Below are 22,241 nucleotides of genomic sequence, written 5' to 3' on the forward strand. Positions count from 1 at the left end.
TCCTATGCCCTTTGTACCACTGTGTCTCAATCCCACTCGTTCATTAGGACTCAATTCAAGTTTCACTTCTTACAAAAAGCCTTTTCTGCCTACTCCAGTGATCTCTCTCTTCTGTGAACTCCTACAGCCCTGAGAAGAAGGGTTGACTGATTTTTGTGTCCTGGTGAAGACTCTGGACCCCTTCTCAGAATGTTTTTAGATGAAATAAAAGACATATAATTTCCAAAGGAAACTACTTACTTATTAAATTTTTTTTAAAATTCAGATTACGAACCCCTGCCTTAAATCTAAATCCATGATTTATCACTTAGATATTGCTTTGTCCTTCCTTTGTTTGGCATTTAAGGCTCTTCACAATCTGACTCCATTGTTCCTTTCCGCTCCTACCTCAACTCACTCTGTCTTCCAACCCACAGGACTACCCTCTAACAAACATGCCCTGTGGTTTCCCATGGCTTTGTTCATCCTGTTCCTTATTTTTGGAATGTCCATCCTCCCTGTTTAAGCCTGCTGAATCCTTGTCCAGTTCTTTAAAGTTCAATTCAAACATCACTTTAGTGAAGCTTTCTTCCTTGACCCCACAGTCCACAAAGATCTTCCCCCTCAGACTTTACACAGCATTTTGTTCTTTATCTCTAATTCATTTATCATATAATATTGTCTACCATAGTTATCTTGTATTTATGTCCTCTTCCTCACTAGAATGTGAGTTTCCTGAGAGCCAGTACCAAGTCTTACCTAAAGTCTATGTCTTGTAGCACCAAGCACAGCACAGAGCTCAGAATCCAGTACATGCTTAACAAATATTTGTTGAATGCATAAATGAATGAATGGCGGTTTCATGTTAATCAGATCTAAACAAAATGGTAAGTTCTTTAAGGGTAGAAGCTGCTGTCTCCTCTTGAAGCACACTGTGGGCAAACAACATGTTCTCAATCAATTCTTACTAATGACTGATCCAGCTTCCTCAAATCCCCTCATGCCTGGCCAGCTAAGGAGCCAGGGTATTGTGTCACTGCAAAAGATGCTACCTTGTTCTCAGGTAACACAGCAGTTATGGATGCAAGGAAATAATCAGTGCCAGGAGAACTGATCCATGTTTATTAAGTGCCTGCTATGTGGAAGACCCTATGCTAAGCAATGAGGACACAAGACAGTTTTAACTCAGAACCTGTTGGCCACGAACCTATAAATTAATGGGGAAGAAAAATGATACAAATAACTATGATACAAAGGAAAGTACATAATTGTAAATGGTGATCTAGGAAAAAATGGTAGTGGAAATCTGAAGAAGGAGAGATACAAGGGACACAGAAAAGAAGCCAAGATTCAGATAGAGACTTTGCAACTAAGAGGACAGCAGTGGAAGCTACAGAACTCTGAGAGGGTAGCAATGTCCAGAGGGATTTCTAACTTTTGAACACAGCATAACATCTGCTGGATTTTCACCTAATATTAGTAGGCAGAGTTTACAAAAAAAAAATTTCATTTCCTAAGACAAATAAAATGATGCTTAACTGGGAAGGAACACCTACCTGCTTCCTTACATACTCTACCAGTAGCTCCAATTGTCGGGGGTCTTCACATTTCTGGTTAAAAAAAGTCCTCCAGATAGCAGCAGCCAGCCCATGATCATCCGACAGGATGCCCTGTAACACAATGGGGTTGAGAGTTCACATAGAGGGGGTTGCCCTGAGCCAGAAAAGAACTCAAAGCAGTTGAGTCAATGAGCAATCTGAGTGGGCACCCTCTGAACACTGTGTGGCCTGGCTCCTTACTCAGACATTGGGCAGTAATGTTAGGTTGCCCCCTCCTGTCACAGGAGGAAGGGCACACAGGTTATAATCGGAAGGTAAAGATAAAACTACATCATGGAGTGCTAGTGGCTGGGGACTCCAGGGTAATGTGCTCTAAAGTAAGAATTCTTAATATTTGTTTTGTGTTATAGATGGCTGTGAAGTCTATGGACCCATCTCAGAATCATTTTTAAAGACACAAAATAAAATACATAGGATTACAAAGGAAATCAATTATGTTGAAATACAGTTATCAACATATTTTTCCCATCCAAGTTGAGAGATATCCTGAAATCTATCCACCAACCCCTTGGCTGTCTGAGCTCCCTAGGTTAAGAATTCCTACTATAGAGACACAGTCACAAAGTCTCAGAGACCATCTAGTCTATTTCCCCAGTGTTACAGAGGAGAGAGTTAAGGCCCTCAGAAGGAAAAACTAATGTAATCTTAGAATTAATAGACAGTACAGTGTCAAGGACTAAGGAAGGGACAGAAGGGTGCACAATGCCCTGGTCAGACCACATGTGGAGCAGTGTGATCAGTTCTTGGGGCACCTTTTCTCAAGGTCATTGATGAGTTCATGCCATGATGGTTGGCTGTAGGCCCTGGGCTATGAAGAACAGAGGGAGAATGTGATAGCTACCTTCAAATATCTGAAAGGTTGTCATTTTGGGGCGGGGGCAGAACAGGAGGGTGTGTGTGCCAGAACTAGGAACAAGACATGTAATTTACAGTTGACTTGAAGTAAGAAAAACTTCTAACTATTAGAGCTATTTAAAAGCAGAATGGGCTGTTGTAGGTGGTAGTTTGTTTCCCTTCATGGGAGTTCTTCTAAGTAAAGGATAGTGAGCATCTTAGGTATGCTATCTCTGGGATTCTCACTGAGATGTGGAACAGCCTGAATGACTTCTGAGGTCCTCTGCATCTTCAAGATTCCGTGAATGTAATGTGGTAAGTCAGTGACTGAGACAGGACAGGAGCCTGGAAGTCTTTCCCCAAGATCCTGTCATGATCGCAAAGCTCTGTGTGGGACATGAAGTGGAGAAGTAGCAGCAGTAGTTTTGCATCTGTGTTTCCTACAGTCTCCCACTCGTCAAAGTAATACATGCTCTTCCACTATGAAGAGGACATATGGTCAGAGTTGTGTGTTTGGTAACAGAGATAGCCTTGGTCTATGCTTCCTGGATTAAATCATCTGTGACCATGGTACAAACTTCCATTTCTATGAAACTTTATGGTAAGAAAGTACTTACATATAACATCTCATTTGATTCTCCCAACAGCCTTGTGAGGAAGGTGATGAGGTAACCCTATTTTAAAGGTGAGGAAACTGAGGCTCAAAGAAATGAAATGATATGTTCAAGATCATACTACTAACAAATGGCAGAGCTGAGAATAGAACTCATGTTCCTTGCAAGTGCAGGAAACAGTTTTCTGCAGGTTACCTGCTGCCTTCCCTTTGAACAACAGCATATGTCTTCACAACAAAGGATAGGAACCATCCTATGGAGGCTGACTTTTTCTTTGGTCCCTATGGATCTAGAAATTGCTATGGTGGTCTCATTACCACTATTTTTTTTTAACCCACTTTATGAGCTAACCAGTATAGCCTAGTCTAGCCCTCCTCTATGTAAAGGAGAGCCCAGAAACATCATCATGAGCTGCAATGGGTGATGATGCACAACTTAATTTATGGATATAAATAGCTCCCCATCTTGAGCTCCTCCAGGGGCTAATCAGGGTACATGGCTTGGTACCCAAGAACTCTTACTTCCCAGCTCAGTCCTCTGTATCTCTGACTTTATAGAGTCAAACTAGCAGGCATCATGGCATAGTGGAATGAACCTTGGATTTACAATCAAAAGACTAGATTCAAATGCTGATGCTGCCACACACCACCTGTATGACACTAACCTCTCTGAGACTCAGTTTCCTCACCTGTAAAATGAAGAAGCTGTACCATATGTCCTCTAAATGTATGATCCTATGAAAGTGGACCCAGGGATCTGTAGCTGTGAAAAGCTGCTGCATCCTGCTCGCTTCAGAGACACTTATATACCTGAAAGCTGACCACAGCCGTCAATCCATTAAGAGTCTAATCTTGCTGTCACAAGCTACATACCCTTCAAGGGTGCTGACAGATTGGCTGAAAATGTTTCACCTCAAACATCCCTTGATAAACACCCCCACAATTCAACAACTTGGTCTGGGAGCTAAGGAAGAAGGCAGGGCTGAGGCCCAAGGACAAGCTCAGGCATGTTGTGGTTGTTTTTGAGCACTTGGCTAATGAAACTGCCTGTGCACATATGTCTGAGATGCCCTGGGCACAAGCTGCAGTGGGGTTGGCATGAATATTCATATATTGTGAGGCACAGACTGCAAGGACTGGGAGAACAGAGAAGAAGACTAGGAAGGAAAAGCCAGGGAGCAGTGTCACATAATAGATTGGGGCAGTTTTAGAAAAGAAGGAAGGGTGATGGTGGGCACAGGTTGAAAATCACTGCAGTCTGGTAGTGAAGGAAAAGGGAGATTAAGATTCTTTTAATAGTCATAACAGTAAGTCAAAATAATTATCTTTTACCTCTGCCCAGGCTTTAATAATTTACAGAGTATTTTCATGCATATTAATATCATGTGTTTCTCACAGCAAAGCAAGATGTAATGTGGCCAAGGAGAAAGCACACTGCACAGGGAGATGGGAGACCTGGGTTCTAGTCCCAGCTCTGTCCACTGACCAGCTGTGGGAAGGGCACATTTCTTCCCCTCTCTGAATCTCAGTTTCTTCTTCTGAAACACAAACATTTAGACTAAATTATCTTTAAGGGTCCCTCCAACTCTTATCTTCTATGATTTCCCAATTTACCTCTCCAGCCCATTCTTCCCTTGAAAAGTTCTGGCCTGATCTACCTCATCTGACTGTTCCTCTAGCAAGATTGGAATGTCTTCCTCATCTTTCACCACTCTCTTCTTCCTCACAATAATACCTACCAAAGGGACTATGGCCAAGCCAGACACTTAAATGCTTTTTGATTAGACTGTAAAATGAGGATAATGCTTGAATGGCCTAACTCCTACTCAGATTGCTGCAATGAGGATAAATAGGAATCCACTGAAAAAAGTATTCTGGGAAATGTAAAAGCACCATGCAAGTCCACCACTGGAAAAACAAAACATCTTGGGAACTTGAGTCTCTGATATTTCATTTGGGCTCAGTGCTTCGGGTTAACCCCTTGGGCCATGAGCCCTTAAGCTTAATAAACTTCACAGTCCCCCACTTATGAAGCGACTATTCTTTCCCAGAGCCATCACCATAGTTCACTGGAGGTCACTGGCAAACTCCCAGTCATCTAGAAGCCAAGGAGAAAATGCCATCCTGGTAAATGAAGTCATGTGGCTGTGATGGCCACAATTAATCAATGCATAAGCATTGATTAATTGCCTATTATATGCCAGGCACTGTGCTAAGTGCTGGGCCACAAGATACTGAAAGTCTCAAAATTACCTTTGGAATCATAAAAGACAGAAAAAAATTATGCTTCCTGTTTCAGGACTCCTGCAGTTTCATTGGTGTGGGAAATGACTTGTTAAGGAAATGCTATCTACCAATGCAGATTACATCCCCCCCAGATTATTTTATTCCATTATAATTCTTTGAAATGACTACCCAGTAAATGGTAACTATCCTTCAAACACAATATCCAATTTAACCAGTCTAATTAGATAGAAGATTGAAGAATCAACAAGGCAGTAGGGCTAGGCATCTGGATTTCACCATCTCATATCTATTCATCTAAGTTTTACCCATATTTCCAGGGCCAGCTCAAGTCCCATCTATTTCAAAAAGCCTTCCTTGATGGCCCTAATTCTTGGACAACTCTTCTCCCTCTGACCCCAGAACAAACTCCACTGTGTCACTCACCAGGCACAATTAATCAACAAGCATTTATTAGGTGCTTACTGTGTGCCAGGTACAGGGCTAAGAATCCAAAGACAAAAGTCAAACACTCGTTACCCTTGAAAAGCTTACAGTCTAGTGAAGGGAAACAACACTACATAAATATATACAGGATGATCTTGGAAGAAGGAAAAGCTTCATTTAGAAGTTGGAGCTTAGTTTTGAAGGAAACAAGGAATTCTAAGAAATTAAAGTACAGAGGAAGTGAATTCCAGGCACAAGTAACCAGGGCAGAGACACTAAAACAGGAAATAGTGTGGCATAAGTGAGGAACAGTGAGAAGGCCAGTTTGGCTAGACTGTAGTATAAATGAAATGAAGTAATATGTAAGGAGGATGAAAAGGTAATAAGAGGTCAGGTTATGAAAGGCTTCAAATGTCAGTCTGTTTTTAATCTAGAGGTAACAGTGAACCAGTGAAGCTTATTGAGTTGAGGAGTGGCATGATCCATCCACTTTAGGAAATGGATTTTGCAGCTATTTTGGAGAGATACACGAGTGACTGTAGTCAGCAGGGAAGGAACCAGTAGGGAGAGACTGAAGATAAAAAAAGAGAGGGGATGCCAGTGTCAGGGCAAATTGCTAGAGAAAACAGGAGGGCATGGGATCAAGGACAGATGTAGAGGGTTGGCCTTGGCCAGGAGAAGAAGACCATCCTACAGAGACTGGGATGTCAAGGTGTTGTGAGATATAGAGGAGAGTAGAGGGAATTTAGGGCAAATGTTCCTCTATTTTCTCAAAAAAAAAAAAACCCAAAACCTGGCAAGGTCCTCAGCTGTGAGCATGAGTTAAGGGTGGTGTGGGAGATGTAAAAAGAAAGTCTAGAATAGCCACTAAGGAGAGCTGAGTGAGAATCAATTAAGGAGGATCAATTCAAGTCAATAAGTATTATTAAGTGCTTACAAAATATCAAGCACTGCGCTAAGCCACAGGGATACAAAGAAAAGCAAATAAAAAGTTTCTACCCTCGAGGAGATCACACTGTGATGGGGGAGACAACATGTAAACAACCATGTACATGTAAGATATATAAAGGATAACCGGGAAGTAACCTCAGAAGGAAGGTACAATGATGGAGTGCGGAGGTGGAAGGTGACTGGGAAAGGCCTTCTGCAAAGGCAGGGTTTGAGCTGAGTCATAGAGGAAAGGAGAGAAGTCAGGAGCAGAGATGAAGAGAGAAAATTCCAGATTATGTGGGACAGCCAGTGAAAAGGCCTGGAAGCAGGAGACATGGAACGTTATATGCAAGAAACAGAAGGCAGTCAGCATTAGTGGAGCACAGAACACACAGAAGGGTGTAAAGTATAGGACTGGAAAGGTAGACAAGAACTAGTTTGTGTTAATTTAAAAGTCAAAGGATCTTATATTTGATCCTGGAGATAAGAAAGGCAGTGGAGTTTATGGAGGAAGAATAACATGGTCAGCTAAGTGGAGGATGGACTTTTCACTTCAGGGAGAGACTGCAGGTTGGAAGATCAACAAGAAGGCTATTGTAATAGTCCAAGGCAGGCATGAAGTGATGAGGGGTTGTGCCAAGGGGGCAGCTCTGTCAGGAGAGAGGACACATACAGGAACTGTTGCGAAGGCAGACTGGATAGGGCTTGGTAACAGACTGGATAGGAAGGTTAAGTGTGAGAAGTAAAGGATGGCACTGAGGTCGTGAGCCTGGGTGACTGGGAGGATGTTGGTGCCCTTGACAGTAACAGGGAGGGTTTGGGGGGCAGATAATGAGTTCAGTTTTGGATGTGTTGGGTTCAATATGTTTATGAGACATCCAATTCGTTATGTCCAATAGAAGCTAGAGCTTCACAATGGGAGATCAGCAGAGTGATTTAGAGCTTGTTAAACAGATCTAAGAATCATCTGCATAGAAATGATAATTGAATCAATGGAATCTGATGAGATCACTAAGTAAATAAGTATGGAGGGAGAAGAGAAGGCAGTCCAAGAGAAAGTTTTGTGGGTGTGACTTAGGAAATGGTAAAGCAGACTAAAGAGTGGCCAGACAGGGAGGAAGGGAAGCAGGAGGAAAGCAGGAGTTATGAAAACCTGGAAAGAAGAGAGTATCCAGGAGGAGAGAGTGATTGACAGCATCAAAGACTACAGAGAAGTCAAGGAGGATGAGGATTAAGAAAAGACCACTAGAACTGGCAATTAAAAGATCACTGGTAACTCTGGAGAAAGTTTCAGTTGAATGATGAGTAGAACTGCCTTATTCCAGTGAGGGTCCTTCAGTTGAGATTAGATAACAAATAGACTCATTTTGTTAAGGATATCATTTTACTCAACAAATCCTATCTTCCCAAACCAAAATGGGAGCTCCCTGAAAGCAAGGACTAGGGCTGCTCAATATCCCTAGCACCAAGCACAGAGCTGGATCTAAAGGAATCTCTCAAAAATTCTAGCTGAGAATTATGATGAAATTAGCACCAACAATTAGTGCTAGAGTACTAATCAGCAGCATCCACTGATGGCCACTGACAGGAAAAGTAACTATGGAGGCAGGTCAGTATCAGATGTTCATGGTCTGGCTCATGTTCTTACCTCATCATATCCCAAGATTCCTGCATAGAAATTATTTGTCATGATTAGCATGTTCTTCTTCAGGATATAGGAATTTACCTGTCAAGACAAAAATGGCAAAAACAGAAGTATAAATGAAAGGAAAAAGGCCAAAAGTAGTATGGTCCTCTCTTAGCCACAATGGCCCTAAGTGGTACAATGGAAGTTCCCCGAGTAAAAATCAAATTTTCTACCAATCAGTTTTTAGCTTCTTCACTTTCAGAGTAAGCCTAATCTAGCCACCTCCTTAGGTTCTGCCTTTCCTAAAGATCTTCTCCTAGATGTAACTAGATTCTCAAAAGTGATGAAAGTAGCATAATTCTCTCAGGTTCTCATCATTCAATACCACAGGTTCAGGGATAGATTAGGTGTTAATTCTCCAAGGACCAGCCCAACTAGGTTTCAAGAGCTATTTGGCAGCAGAAGAGTGCCACATTAAGATCGATTAACATATAAAGACTACTGAGCAGTTTCAGAAGGGACCTTAGGGATTATTATCTAGTCCAACACATGTATCATCTCACCTGTTAGATTGTTAGCTCCCTGAAATCCAAATGACTTGTCCTATACTAAATTGCAGAACTGGGATCTAAACTCAGGGCCTGTGACTTTAAGATTAGTACTTTCCATTACATGATGCCTTTTTAAGGAATATCCATAGTGGACAGCTAGGTGGTACAGTGGAGAAAGCAACAGCCTTGGAGTCAGGAAGACCTGAGTTCAAATCTAGCCTCAGACATTAGCTGTGTGACCCTAGGCAAGTCACTTAACTCCAACTACCTTTAAAAAAAAAAAAAGGGAATAGCCATACCAAAGAATTTTAAAGTACTTGAGAAGCTGGTAATCTGATGGAATTGAATCAGAATGTAGGGTTCCTTAAAGCACCAAGAACACCCTCAACTTATAAACAGAAAGACTAAACACAGGGCATACAAGAAAAAGTTTCCTCACTTTCCCCCAAATATATCACACTTGCCCCAAGATTTTACTTATGTTGTTCCCTTTAATGGGAATGATCTTCCCCTAGTCAAACCTATCTGCCTAGTCAAACCTATCCAGCCTTCAAGATTCAAATTCAAGCCCACATTCTGCAGGAAGACTCCCTGCAAGTCCCAAGCCCTTAGAAAAGTATTCTTTCTCCAAGTCACATGGGCAACAAATCAGACACTGTTTTGCCCTATTACTCCATGTAATGTGTTTTTAAATTGTCTGTAAGCTCCTAGAGGAGAAGACTTGATCATATTTCTACAGTGCCACTTAAAACCAACAAAACATTTCTTACAGGTTTACTAGTTACTACTATTACTAGTGCATGGTACTGCATTAATGATACCAAGTTTTATTATTATTTTAAAATAAAACTTGTTTGAACACAGTAGACAAATACATCAAAGTATACTCCCTGAAAATAGTAAAAACGACTTACTGGGACTAATTAGGTATAATGCTTCTCCATTCTTCCTTCTCTCACAACCTCTACTTATCTTACAATCCCTTGACATCCCTTCCCCACTGTATTTCATTCTTTGTCTCTGAGGAAGAGATATCCCTTCTCAGCCTTCTACATGTATCCTTAACCTCATTCCCTTCTGTCCTTGCTAGAATATTACCCTACCACCTGACATCTAAATTCAACCTCTTCTCATCTACTTATTCTTTCTCTGTTACCTACAAACATGCCCATATTTCTCCCATCTTTAAAAAATCATTACTAGAGTAATCAGATTACTATCCCTGATTAGCAATCATCCTGTATCTTTCTTCCCTTTCTCAATAAAACTCTCTTCACTTCCTTTCCTCTCACTTTCTTCATAACCTCCTCTGGCTTTTGATCAAAAAACTAAAATTGTTCTCAACCTCCCAAACTATCCCTGCTCCCTAAGCACTAAATTTAAATCTATTCTCAATCCTTATTCTTCTTGACCTCTTTCATGACCATATTTGACACTGCTGACCTCCTCTCCTCTTTGGTTTCTATGACACTGCTCTGTCCTGTGTCTCTTCCTCACTCGTTGCCCCAGCAATAATTTGTCATCCATGCCATGCCTAATAACTGTGGGTATATTCCAAAGCTCTGTCCTCTATCAGCTCCCGTAGGTTCAATTACTTTCTCTATGTAGATCACTACCATATCCATTTATTCAGCCCTAGTGTTTTCTAAAGCTCCTCATAAAACAGAGGTGACCCTGAGTTCTCAAAGAGGGAGAACAATATTTGGCAGGCTCTAACCATTTATTCAATTCAATCACTGGATTTAACAGGTTCAATGATAGAATATGTGTCTATCCTCCAAGTCTAGCAAGAAGTTGCTTGGCAAGCAGAAAAGAAACTCATAAAGACTGTCTACTAAAAAGTTCCAAGTGATTTGATAGAAAGAGCATAGCACCAAACTTGATGTTCTACAGGCACCTGGAATGCAACAGGTTCAGAAAAAAGTGATATTTTCCTACAAAACGCACCCCCTCTTTTGAACTTTCTGTTACTCTGGACAGCAAAATCCTTTCAGTCACCCAGATTCACAACTTTGGTGTCATCCCTGACTACTCATTCTCATTCACTCCACATATCTCCACATACTCACCAAACTTTGTCACTTTTTTCTTTACAACAATTCTATCTCCCCCTCTCCAGCCCTTATCAACACAGAAAACACATCTATGTTGTTCCAACAGTACTCTGTTATAGTGTACCATCTATATGTATTATCACCTATTAGACTGTTAGCTCCCTGAAAGCAGAAATCACATCTCTTAATTCTCTGCATCCTCTTCTTTCTTGTCTCCAATACTGAGGACAGAGTCCTACATGTGGTAAGTGCTCAGAACATGTATGGTAATGCTGATATTCACAACGGAAACAAAAAACATACCAACCACAGAGAAACTCCTAGAGCTCTCTGGGTGATGGGACAGGATTGGGTATTAATAAGGAAATCCTAATAGCTTAGACTGATCTCATGTCATATATTCAGTTCCCTCCTTCAAGTCCAATTTTACTTTTGTTATGGCATTTCCCTCATGACTAGCTGTCTAACTGGTCATTCTGCACACACAGAGCCTCCTCCTTCACTTCTAGCTGCACCTGGGAACTGGTTTTCCTGAAGTATTAGCCAGGTTGGATTAGATCATGAAATGGGACCTTGTGAGAAGGGAATGGCAGACAGTTTGATCACTACAGACATATGATCTGCGGCCAACATATGAGGCAGATAGTGGCTTTCTAAGGGCTGGTCACTGAAATAACCCAGGCTCTTCCAGTCAGTCGGAGGATGTAGAATGCTGAGACACCTCTCATGCCAGCCTGATGTGTTCGTGTCTTTCTCTGTTGGTAGGTATGCTATGCTTCTCCTGCAAGAGCTCATTCTCTCCTCTTCTGGACAACTACATGCTTCCTTCTCTGTGTCATACACAGAGCACAGCCCTGTACACATACAAATGCATATAGCAGACAAGCACTCCCCACCAGACAGTGTCGGGCTGTTTCCCCCCTCAGCTGCTATCCCTTTTCACAATACTTTGCTTTTTTATAAAAGTCCACAGAGCAAAACCACAAGGAAAGGTTCCTTTTCTGTCAGTTACTCATATTTTCCCATTTATTCAGCTATTAAAATCCATGCAGATATTTTATAGGCCATCAAGATTTGGTGACTGGTATTACTGAATGTTTAATAATAAACTCAACAGAAGAAATCAGAGGGTTAAATGATGACTGCAATTCCTGTAATGACTTAATTAAATTTTTATTGAGTACATAAACTATGATGTAATTTCTAGCCAACCTCATGCCTCCATCCCCTGTGTGTCACGGGCTGGGGGCGCTCTCAGTAGACACTCCTGAGTGAGCCCCAAGTCTCTGCTGCACTGGGAAAGGGGGCAAGGCTCATGTAACACACTCAATAAATTATCCGTTCATTTCTAAACAAAGTCCATGAGTTATAATATATTTGCCATGCACTTTTTATGACATAATAAAAGTGGTACCTTAAGGATTACTTAACACAGACGGCGAATGTTATAGCAGAGGCAGGCTCAAGGGGCAAAGAAAACAAACATTAGCAGCCCAGGGACAGGTCCTGGAGTTTACATCCCGGGGATGGGGGGGGGGGGCCACTTACTATATTAAAAAGAAAAAATAGCCATACTGGATTTGCTAATCAGGAGATTAATGAAGAAGATAACTAACAGGTTAAAAGAACAAGGCACTAAAGTAACTCAAGCTGAGAAATTTTTAATGGAATATGTCCAGGATGTCTGAAGGATGAACACCAGCCTGCAAGGCAGCAAGATGCTTTTCACTGGACTCAGTGCCACTAACACATGGGTTTGAGCCCCAGCTTTGGCAAATACTAGCTCTTGTGAGATTAAGTAGGAAATTTTCCTGTTCTGGGTTTCAGTTGCCTCCTCTCTAAAAATAGGGATAATGCTTACTGTACCTAACAGAGCTGGGATTACAACATACATACATAAAGTAGTTTGCAAGTATACAGTACTTTTGTATATCAGGTATACTATAATATCAGGTATTATTTGTAAAATGGGTTATCTATAATGCAATATGACTATAAATCATGGAACATCTCAATCTCAGAAGAATCAAAACAACAAGTGACACTTAAGGCAGTGGAAAGACTCGTGGGAGCTACAAGCAGGATACAATGATGTGCACATGAAACATGGCTTAAGAGATATATCAAGAATGGGTGTTACCAGAAAAGACATGTGGATCAGTCGCATAACAAGAGTGAAGGATAACAGAACACTAGCATGAGTACTTATCCCATATAATCCCACAATTAAATATTTTAAATATTAATAGAATAATAATAAAATATTAATTGAACCAGAAGAAAGCCTCTAGCAAATTTGTTGGATCTTCAATGGAGGATTTACAGGAAGTCATAAGAATCACACAGGATGAGAAGGTCAAGACAGGTTACAACCTCTACTGGTGGAGGAAGTACTCACAGTAAGACCTCATTTGGGGTAGGATGTCCCAAAACTGCGATTTCATCTTTGTTGGGAACTCACACTGTGGAAACTTTTCACTAATGCAAATCAGGTTAAGAGACTTGCCTGGGATCATACAGTCACTATGTGTTCAACATAGCACCTGAACACTGGTCATCCTAACTCTAGGCATCTGGGATACTACTGCCTTTATCATCTACTCAGGGATGTTACAAAGATTAGATAAGTCAATGAATGCCAAAGTGAGACATAAACAGTAAGCATCCTGAAATCTCAAAGTGCTCTGTATTTAATGATAAAGCACCACATGGGGCTGCAATTTCACTTCCAAACAGGACTGTTCCTGCTCTGTTGCTGTCGAATGTCAAGTCACTTGCTCTGTTCACTAAACTCCATTATCTATATGTGATGTTTCTCCATTACAGCTTAAGCTCCTTCAGGGTAGGACTCATAAAAAAGACATACAATCTTAGGGCTGAAAGGGAATTTAGCAACCCATAGGGCAACCCACTCATTTCAAAGATGATAAAATAGGAGACCAGAGAGGAAAGAAAACTTGCACAGGATTGCAGATTTAGGGTTAAAAGTCATTTAGTCCAACCTCATTTTTATAGATGAAGAAACTAAGGCCCAAAGAAGTCAACTGATTTGCCCAAGGTCTTAGTGCAAGTCAATTAACTGGGTCATCACCACTAACTACCCAAGTCTCTTAACTCACAGTCCAGGGCTATCCTTTTCCATTAGATTCTGGGGCTTTTTCTGTGTGAAAGACTTAGTTTTGTTGTTGTTGGGTTTTTTTTTTTCTGGGGGAGAGAGAGGAAGAAAAGGAGGGAAATCAGTTTGTAAAGATATGTTCAACTTTTCCAAAAAAAGCAAATGAGGTTGAATGGTCCAGAACCTATACTGGAATAAACTGCAGAAATGAACTGGACATATGACAAAGCTGATATGGATGAACATTATCTCTGAATCACCTAATGATCTAACGCAAAGAAACATGAATCTTATAGAATTCTAGGATTGTAGAACTAAAGAAGGAGTTTCAGAGGTCGCCTAGTCAAACCCCCTTCGTAAAGGTGAACATCTTCCACAATATCTCCCACAAATAAGTTCATGGGGTAGCCTTATTCTGCAGCTGGACTGCACTGACTGGGCATTCTTTTTACCATCAGTTGAAATCTTTCTTCCTGGCTTCCTGACACTGTTGGTCCTTGTTCTATCCTCAGAGGCCATAAATCAAGTCTGTTCCCTCTTCCTACAGGGCCCTTAAGATGGGAAGCAGTCTGTTGTGTCCAGAGGGATACAGAATATATCAAACAGATGTCATATCATGATTCTCTTCTTTTAATCATCTTTACATGTGAATAGGAATGTGATTCCTGTTGTGATGTATGTTCAATAGTGAGCTCATTAACAATAAACTAATGTCAATCAACCACTGAATATATTAGCCCATTGCTAAATATTAACCGAAAAGTAAATACAAAGTATTTACAAAGTAAATACAAAATATTTCCCAAAAAGGAGATACAAAGTAATTTTTCTGTTATCTTGGCAGGATAAGAAAAGTTTTGCTTCCCTCAAGAAAGGGAAGGAAGTCAAAAAAGCAGATTTATTTTTTCTTCACTTTTTTTCCCCTAAAAATAAGAGACACCAATATTAGACTGTACATTAGACTGATGGAAAAAAAAAGATGAATACAATTTTTTTAGATTTTTTTTATCTTGAGTAACATGGATAGATATATCAACAAACCTACCTTTACTCAACATATACATTCCTAAAAAGTTTCATGTTAGTAAAATTTGCATAATTTATTATTTTAACATGTTATCATAGTTGTTATTTGGAAGAAGCCTTTGTAAAGCAAAAGCTTGAAGGGAAGAGAGAGAAGTCAACCTGTGTTTAAAATTTGCAAGGTATGAGCATATGTACATTCAAGGTATCAAGAAAATGACAGATTTCACTGCTAAGCACCCAACCATCATACCTAATCTTCCTGAAGCAGAGAAATCTCAGACACTGAGAGGAGAAATATGCCCAGCTTTGAGAAAGGAAGTGGGTCATCACCCTGGAAATTATAGGTTACTTGGTTTGACAATAATATGTTTGAACAATCATCTAAAAAATCTGAAGGTTAACACAAAACTCCATTAAGATTGTGAAGATTGGGGTGGGGAGGGAGGGAGCTAAAGAAGTTGGAACTCAAAGTGTTAGGATCAACTGTAATGTTCTTACCACTAGGAAATAAGAAATACAGGTTAAGGGGTAAAGAAAGCTATCTGGCCCTACAGGACAAAAGAGAAGACGGAGACAAGGGCAGAGAGGGAGGATAGAAGAGAGAGCAGATTGGTCACAGGGGCAATTAGAATGCTTGGGTTTGGGGGGAGGAGGCGAGAAAAGGGGAGAAAATTTGTAACCCAAAATTTTGTGAAAATAAATGTTAAAAGTTAAATAAATTAAAAAAAAAAGATTGTGAAGATTAAACTCTACTACACCAACCATGAATTCCTTTTGTGATACAGACAGGTCACATAAGTAAGGTAAGAGAGAAATGTAACATCTTCTTCTACCTAGATGTCCAGAAGGTTTTATGATGCTATCCCATATGACATTCTCACTGTCAAATTAGTAAGTATGATGTGAGCCAAACTGTGGGCTAGCTAGGCCAACATCTAGTTTGAAGGCTAATCTGAGAGTATCATAATTAATGTTTTTCTATCACCCTGGAAATGATTCAATAAACAATTACTGAATGCCTAGGAAAGCATAGTGCCAGGTGCTATTAAAGACAGAAAGATGAGTAAGAAAAAGTCCTTGACCTCTCAGACCTGAATGCTAAGTACTGTTCTCACAGTACAATAAAACAAAATCCTATTCAGTATCTCCAATAATAATCTGAAAGAAATGAAAGAACTCATAAAACGGTTTTCAAATGGGAAAAATATACAAGCTATATCAACAACTATACAAAAAAATGCTCCTAATCATTAATAAGAGAAATACAAATTGAAAGTAATCTAGAGGTTCCACACCCATCAGATTAGAAAAGATGACAAAAGATGAAAATGGCAGTTGGAGACAGAAATACTAAACACCGTTGTTGAAGCTGTGATTGGTCTAACCACTCTGGGAAGCAATTTAAAACTAGATCTCAAAAGTCCTAAAATGTAAAGGAGCTAAAAGGTAGAAAATACCTTTGTGTCCAGCAAATGAGGTGTATATTTAAAGAAATAAAAGACAGAAGAAATGCAGTCTATGTGTACAAGAATATAAAATACTTTTTGCTATAGCAAAGAAGACCTAGAAATAAAGTGGTCACCCACCAACTGACTGGCTAAAAAAAAGTGGTATATGAAAGTGATGAAAGAGTACTGAACTATAAGAAATTATGAATCTACTGAATTCAAAGACATATGAGAAGATATGAATTAGGTGATTCAGAATAAAATGTGAAGAGCTAGAAGAACAATTTATAATTACAATTTACAAAATGACCACAATAATGTAAATGAAAATAATTCTGAAGGACTATAGAACCCTGATCATCACAATGACCGATCATAATTTCAGAATATTGATGATTACTCTTGGAAAAGAGTCATGACCTAGAGGTGCAGAATGAGACAATTATTTTCAATTTGGTCAATATATGGATTTATGTGCTTTGACCATAACTGTTACAAAAGGAGGCTTCTTAGTGGGAGGGAGGTGGGTCATTTGTCGGCTAGGACAAAGATGCAAAAAGAATATCAATAAAACATCTAAAAAACAATGTAACAAGTTCCTAGTTTCAAATAAATTCTCTTCTCTGCTCTTTGTATATTTTAATGTTCAAGAGGGTGAAGCCAAGATAGCTGAGTAACAAAGAGGAGTGTAGTTAGCTCCTCTCCACCCTAACTCCTTAAAACAGATCTAGAAAATGCACCAGACCAAATCATGATGGGGAAATTAAAGAAAAAAATCAGTGAGTCACATTCCAGCCCAGTTAAGCATAAGGAGAAAAACAGTAGTCCACAAACAGCGGAGATGACTGACTGGGTCTGGCCAGAAGAATGTCAAGAGTGGGGAAACTCTATGAGTCACGGAAAGGCTATGTATCCTGGCAAGAGGAGGTCCTAAGGTCACTCATGGGAACTGGTGCTATTGGGAAGCTTTGCTGAACTCAGCTATAGATGACAGATCCGAGGGTGGATGGAGGAGGGGATATGTGCTCAAGGGTGGCATTGTGAGGTAAACAGCAGTGGCAGCCCCCACGCAGCACATGAGGAGAGGAACAAGTTCAGAAGTAGGCCCTAGGCTATGGCTCAAACTCCAGAATCAAAGCAGGGTCTCAGCTCCAGCATCTTTGTTGTTGTTCACTAGTTTATTTCTATTGTGTCTTACTCTTTGTGATTCCATTTGAGGTTTTCTTGGCAAAGATACCATGGTGGTTTTGCCATTTTCTTCTCCAGCTCACTTTATAATGAGGAAACTGAGGCAAACAGTTAAGTGACCTGCCCAGGACCACTTGTTCCAGCTTCTAGCCTAGTCAAAAGTCTACAAAGGAATACATAGGCAGGAATTACAGACCAAAAGGAAAGCTGTAGTTTTGTTACTCTGAGCCAGCAGAGCTTCTCAGTGGATAAGTCCAGCAGCAGTCTATTCTTACTTGGAGCAAAATACAGATCAGGAACTTGCAGAGCTCAGAACAGAAGGGCAGTGAGCTGACTTTGCCCTGGATTAAACCACTGTGAGTTCACTGAAAGCTTACAAGACCCTAACCTGAGCTGTCCCTGAGATCAGACTAACACAACACTTAGTACCCCAAGAAAAGAGTAACAGAACTAGACCTTTCCTCCAAAAGTTCAGACAGCCTGGGTCCTAACTTTAAGTCCAAGGTCAGGAGGTCAGCAAGAAGAAAGAGCAAATGAACAAATGAAAAAATCCTACCATATAAAGCTGTTATAGTGGTAGGGACACTCAAGACAAAAAACCAGAAGAGAATAATTCAAAATCATCTATAAGCAAAGCTTCAGAGAAAAACACAACTTAGGCATAATTTCAACCAGAATTCCTGGAAGAGATGATGAAAGATTTTTTTTAAAAAAGAGTTTAAAATGTTTTTGTAAGTGAATTTGAGAGCACTTGAGGAAAAAATTAGAAAAGAAATGAGAGCTATGGAGGAAAGATTTGGAAAGAGAATTAATGGCTTGGCACAAGAGGTAACAAATCCTCATCCAACAAATTCCCTGAAAACTTGAACTGAACAACAGAAGATATAAACTCTACAAGGCAAGAAGAAACATTGAAACAAAGTCAAATGACCAAAACTTTTTTTTAAATAGAAGAAAATATATGATACAGCAAAGATGATTGATCTGAAAAATAGATGAGAAAAAATTTAAGAATCACTAGATACAACAAAAAATAGCATAAGTATCATATTTCAAAAACCTTATATAGAAACTGTTCAGATCTCTTGGATCCATTGGTCACCTCCCGAAAGAAACCCCCAAATGAACAGTGGTAGAACATTATAGCCAGAGTCAAAATCTAGAGCCTCTAGGCAAAAGAAAAAAATACTACAAGGAACCAGAAAGAAACAATTCAAAGCTAGGGAGTCAGTCAAGATTATATATAATTTAGCAGCCAACACTATGGAGAAGCAGAACATTTAGAATATGATATTCCAGAATGCAAGGGTTGTGGGCTTATAGCCAAAAACAACTTACCCAGCAAAACAGAGCATAATCCTGAAGAAGAAAACATGGATTTTTAATGAAATAGAAACAATTCTGATGAAAAGATCAGGCCTCTGTTGAATCTTTGAAGCTCAAACACAGGAGTTAAGAGAAACATAAAAAGGCAAACATGAATGAACAATGATAAAAGACTAAAGAGAGTATAAACTGATTACATTTTATTTTATTTTTATTTTTTTTATTATTATTTTTTAATGTTTAACAATCACTGCCATACAATTGAGATTTTATCCCCCCCACACCTACCCTCCACTACCCCCCTCCCTCCCCACGACTGCATACAATTCTGTATAGGTTCTACATATACTTTCCTATTGAGTATATTTTCACTATAGTCATGCTATGTAGTCAGACTAAAATAAATGAAAGAAATCATATAACAAATCAAAACATGATACACAAACACATACACATACACAAACATGATCTGCTACATTTGTGAATGACTTCCATATTTCTTTCTCTGAGTGTGGAAGGCATTTTGCCTTGAGAACCAGCTTTGGGATTTTTTTTTTTTTATAAGAAGTTTTTATGTTATTACAAAATTCCAAGTCTACCACATAGTTCCAAATTGCTCTCCAGAATGGTTGGATGCGCTCGCAGCTCCACCAACAATGAATTAGTGTTCCAACTCTCCCACATCCTCTCCAGCATTTATCATTTTCTTGTTCTGATTACATTTTAATAAGGAGAGACGACACGTGTTAATTTTGAACTCCTTCCATCATCAGGGTCCACAGAAGTAGTCCAATTAGATATGGCCTGGGAGGGGTTGTAGAGTCTTGATGATCTTAAGAAATGACTAGAAAAAGAGGGGTAAAAAGAATATTTTTTGGGGGGGAGAAAAGTTATGGAAAATTATCTCACATAATAAGAGTGTATAAGCAGCTCTCTATATAAAGAGGAGGGTTTCCAAGAAGCTGCTGACATAACTCTTATTTGAACTGGTCAAAAGAAGGAAGAATATAAAAATACACACACACACACACACACACACACACACACACACAAATAAATTTCACTGAACAAGGAAATAGGAGCAAAAGGGGAAAAGATCTGAAAGAGGAATTGCAGGATGGGAAGAACTGGTCTTAAGTGAAACAAACTCTAAGGATGTACAAAAATATAACTTTTTGAGGTGGCAAGGAAGAGGAATCTGAGGAGGTGGATCATAAATTTGGGAAGGGATGAACAAGTTAGGGCACATAAATGTGATAGAATAATATTGTGCTGAACTCTTATCAGTATAATAATGACCAACCAGGATTGCAGAGGACTAATGGGGAAACATGTTATACACCTCCTGATAAGGGAAGTGAAGAACTCAGAAGACAGAATAAGATAAATATTTTTTGGAGATGACTAATGTGAAAATTTATTTCAATTGTACATGTTTGTAGTAAGTTTTGTTTTTATGAATTTTTTAAAAACATTTTGTTATATTTTGTTATGAACTATCTCCTCCCTCTCTCCCTACCCTGTATTAGAGAGGATGACTATTTCTCTCACACGCAAAATGTGTGTGTGTGTGTGTGTGTGTGTGTGTGTGTGTGTGTGTGTGTGTAAAACCATACTATGCATACTTTGGTTTATCACTTTTTTCTCTGGAAGTGGATAGCATCTTCCTTCATGGGTCTTTGCAGTTGATTTGAGGATATGTAATACTCAGAGTAACTTAGCTATTCACAGTATTAACTTAATTGTTCACAGCAATATTGCTTTTACTGTATACAACTGTATAGTGTATACAATAAATTCTCTTGGTTCTGCCCATTTCGCTCTTCATTACTTCATGCGAGTCCATGTTTTACTAAAATCAACCAGCTCATTTCTATTATTGTTATACAGCTAACATTTAGTAATGTAGTGAATAATAGTAGTGAAAAAACTTCACCTCTGTTCTTATTGGGAACTTATCCCCATTACAGATAATGCTTGCTAATGGTTTTAAGATAGATACTGCTAATCATTTTAAGGAATGCACCCTTTATTCCTATGCTCTCAAGTGTTTTTTAATAGGAATGGGTGCTGTATTTTGTCAAAAGCTTTTTCAGCATCCACTGATACAATCATATGATTTTGTTTGTTGGTTTTCTTATTGATATGGTCAATTACATTGATAGTTTTTGTAATATTAAGCTTGGTATTCCTGGTATAAATCCACTGAGTCATAGCGTATAATCCTTTTGGTATATTACTGTAATCACCTTGGTAGTATTTTGTTCAAACTTTTCGCATCAATATTCATTACGGAAATTGATATATAGGCATCAGCACCCTATTTGTGTCATAAAAGGAATTTGGTAGGACTCCCAGCTCATCATTTTCTTACAGAACATTAGTATTCCAAACACAATCATGTGCCAGTTTGTTTAGTCATTCTCCAATTAATGAACATCTTCTCAATTTCCAGTTCTTTGCCCCCACAAAAAGAGCTGCTAAAAATATTTTAGAACATACAGGTTCTTTTCCTTTTTCCCTGATCACCTTGGGAAACACAGAATTAAAAGTGATATTGCTGGGTCAAAGGGTATAATATAGTTTTATAACTCTTTAGTCAAAATTCTCAAAGTTGTTTAATGTGCATTTCTCTAATCAATACTTATTTGGAGCATTTTTTTCATGTGACTATATGTAGCTGTCATTTCTTCATCAAAATATTGTCATTATATTGTTACGTAACTGGGCAAAATAACTTTTAACAACTGCTTTGAATTCATCTTCATTAGTGGTATATTCACCCTCTTCATTTTTAATACTAGTGATTTCTTTTTCTTCTCTTTTTAAAAATCCCATTAGCCAAAAGTTTATTTATTGTTTTTTTCCAAAAAAAATCCCCAACTCCTAGTTTTATTAATTAAATGATTTTCTTACATTTAATTTTATTAATCTCACCTTTAATTTTTAGGATTTACAATCTGGTGTCTGATTGGGGATTTTTAAATTTCTTTTCTAGTTTTTTTTTTTAATTGCATATCCAATTTATTGGTCTGCTGTTTCTCTATTTAACTGATACAAATATTAAGAAATATACATTTTCTCGATTGCTGTTTTTGCTGCATCCCATTGGTTTTGGTATATTGTCTCACTATTGCCATTCTCTTTAATAAAATTATTTCTTTGTATTCTTTAAGATTAGGTTATAGTCTCCAATTAATTTTTAATGTGTTTCCATGGTTCCTTATTAAATATACTTTTTACTGAAATATCTGAAAAGGA

At 38.9% G+C, this 22,241-nt stretch overlaps 1 protein-coding gene and 1 long non-coding RNA gene across 6 annotated transcripts in view; one reads left to right on the forward strand and one right to left on the reverse strand.

Annotated features, from left to right (window-relative positions):
* Positions 1-22,241, reverse strand: part of UQCC1 (ubiquinol-cytochrome c reductase complex assembly factor 1) — a 109,867-nt gene that overhangs the window by 4,317 nt on the left and 83,309 nt on the right. For 4 of the 5 annotated variants that reach the window (XM_072631350.1, XM_072631349.1, XM_072631352.1 and 1 more), the window contains exons 8-9: positions 8,294-8,371; positions 1,536-1,649 (exon numbers count right to left, since the gene is read on the reverse strand). In XM_072631350.1, coding sequence (XP_072487451.1) covers positions 1,536-1,649; positions 8,294-8,371 — 192 coding nt within the window. Of the gene's footprint in view, positions 1-1,535; positions 1,650-8,293; positions 8,372-19,301; positions 19,825-22,241 lie in introns of those variants that run through there. The other variant, XM_072631353.1, reaches the window with a different exon arrangement.
* Positions 1-22,241, forward strand: part of LOC140518871 (uncharacterized) — a 46,748-nt gene that overhangs the window by 1,148 nt on the left and 23,359 nt on the right. The gene's annotated exons all lie outside the window — the stretch shown is intronic.

Source organism: Notamacropus eugenii, chromosome 1, assembly GCF_028372415.1.
Source record: "Notamacropus eugenii isolate mMacEug1 chromosome 1, mMacEug1.pri_v2, whole genome shotgun sequence".
Classification (NCBI taxonomy): domain Eukaryota; kingdom Metazoa; phylum Chordata; class Mammalia; order Diprotodontia; family Macropodidae; genus Notamacropus; species Notamacropus eugenii.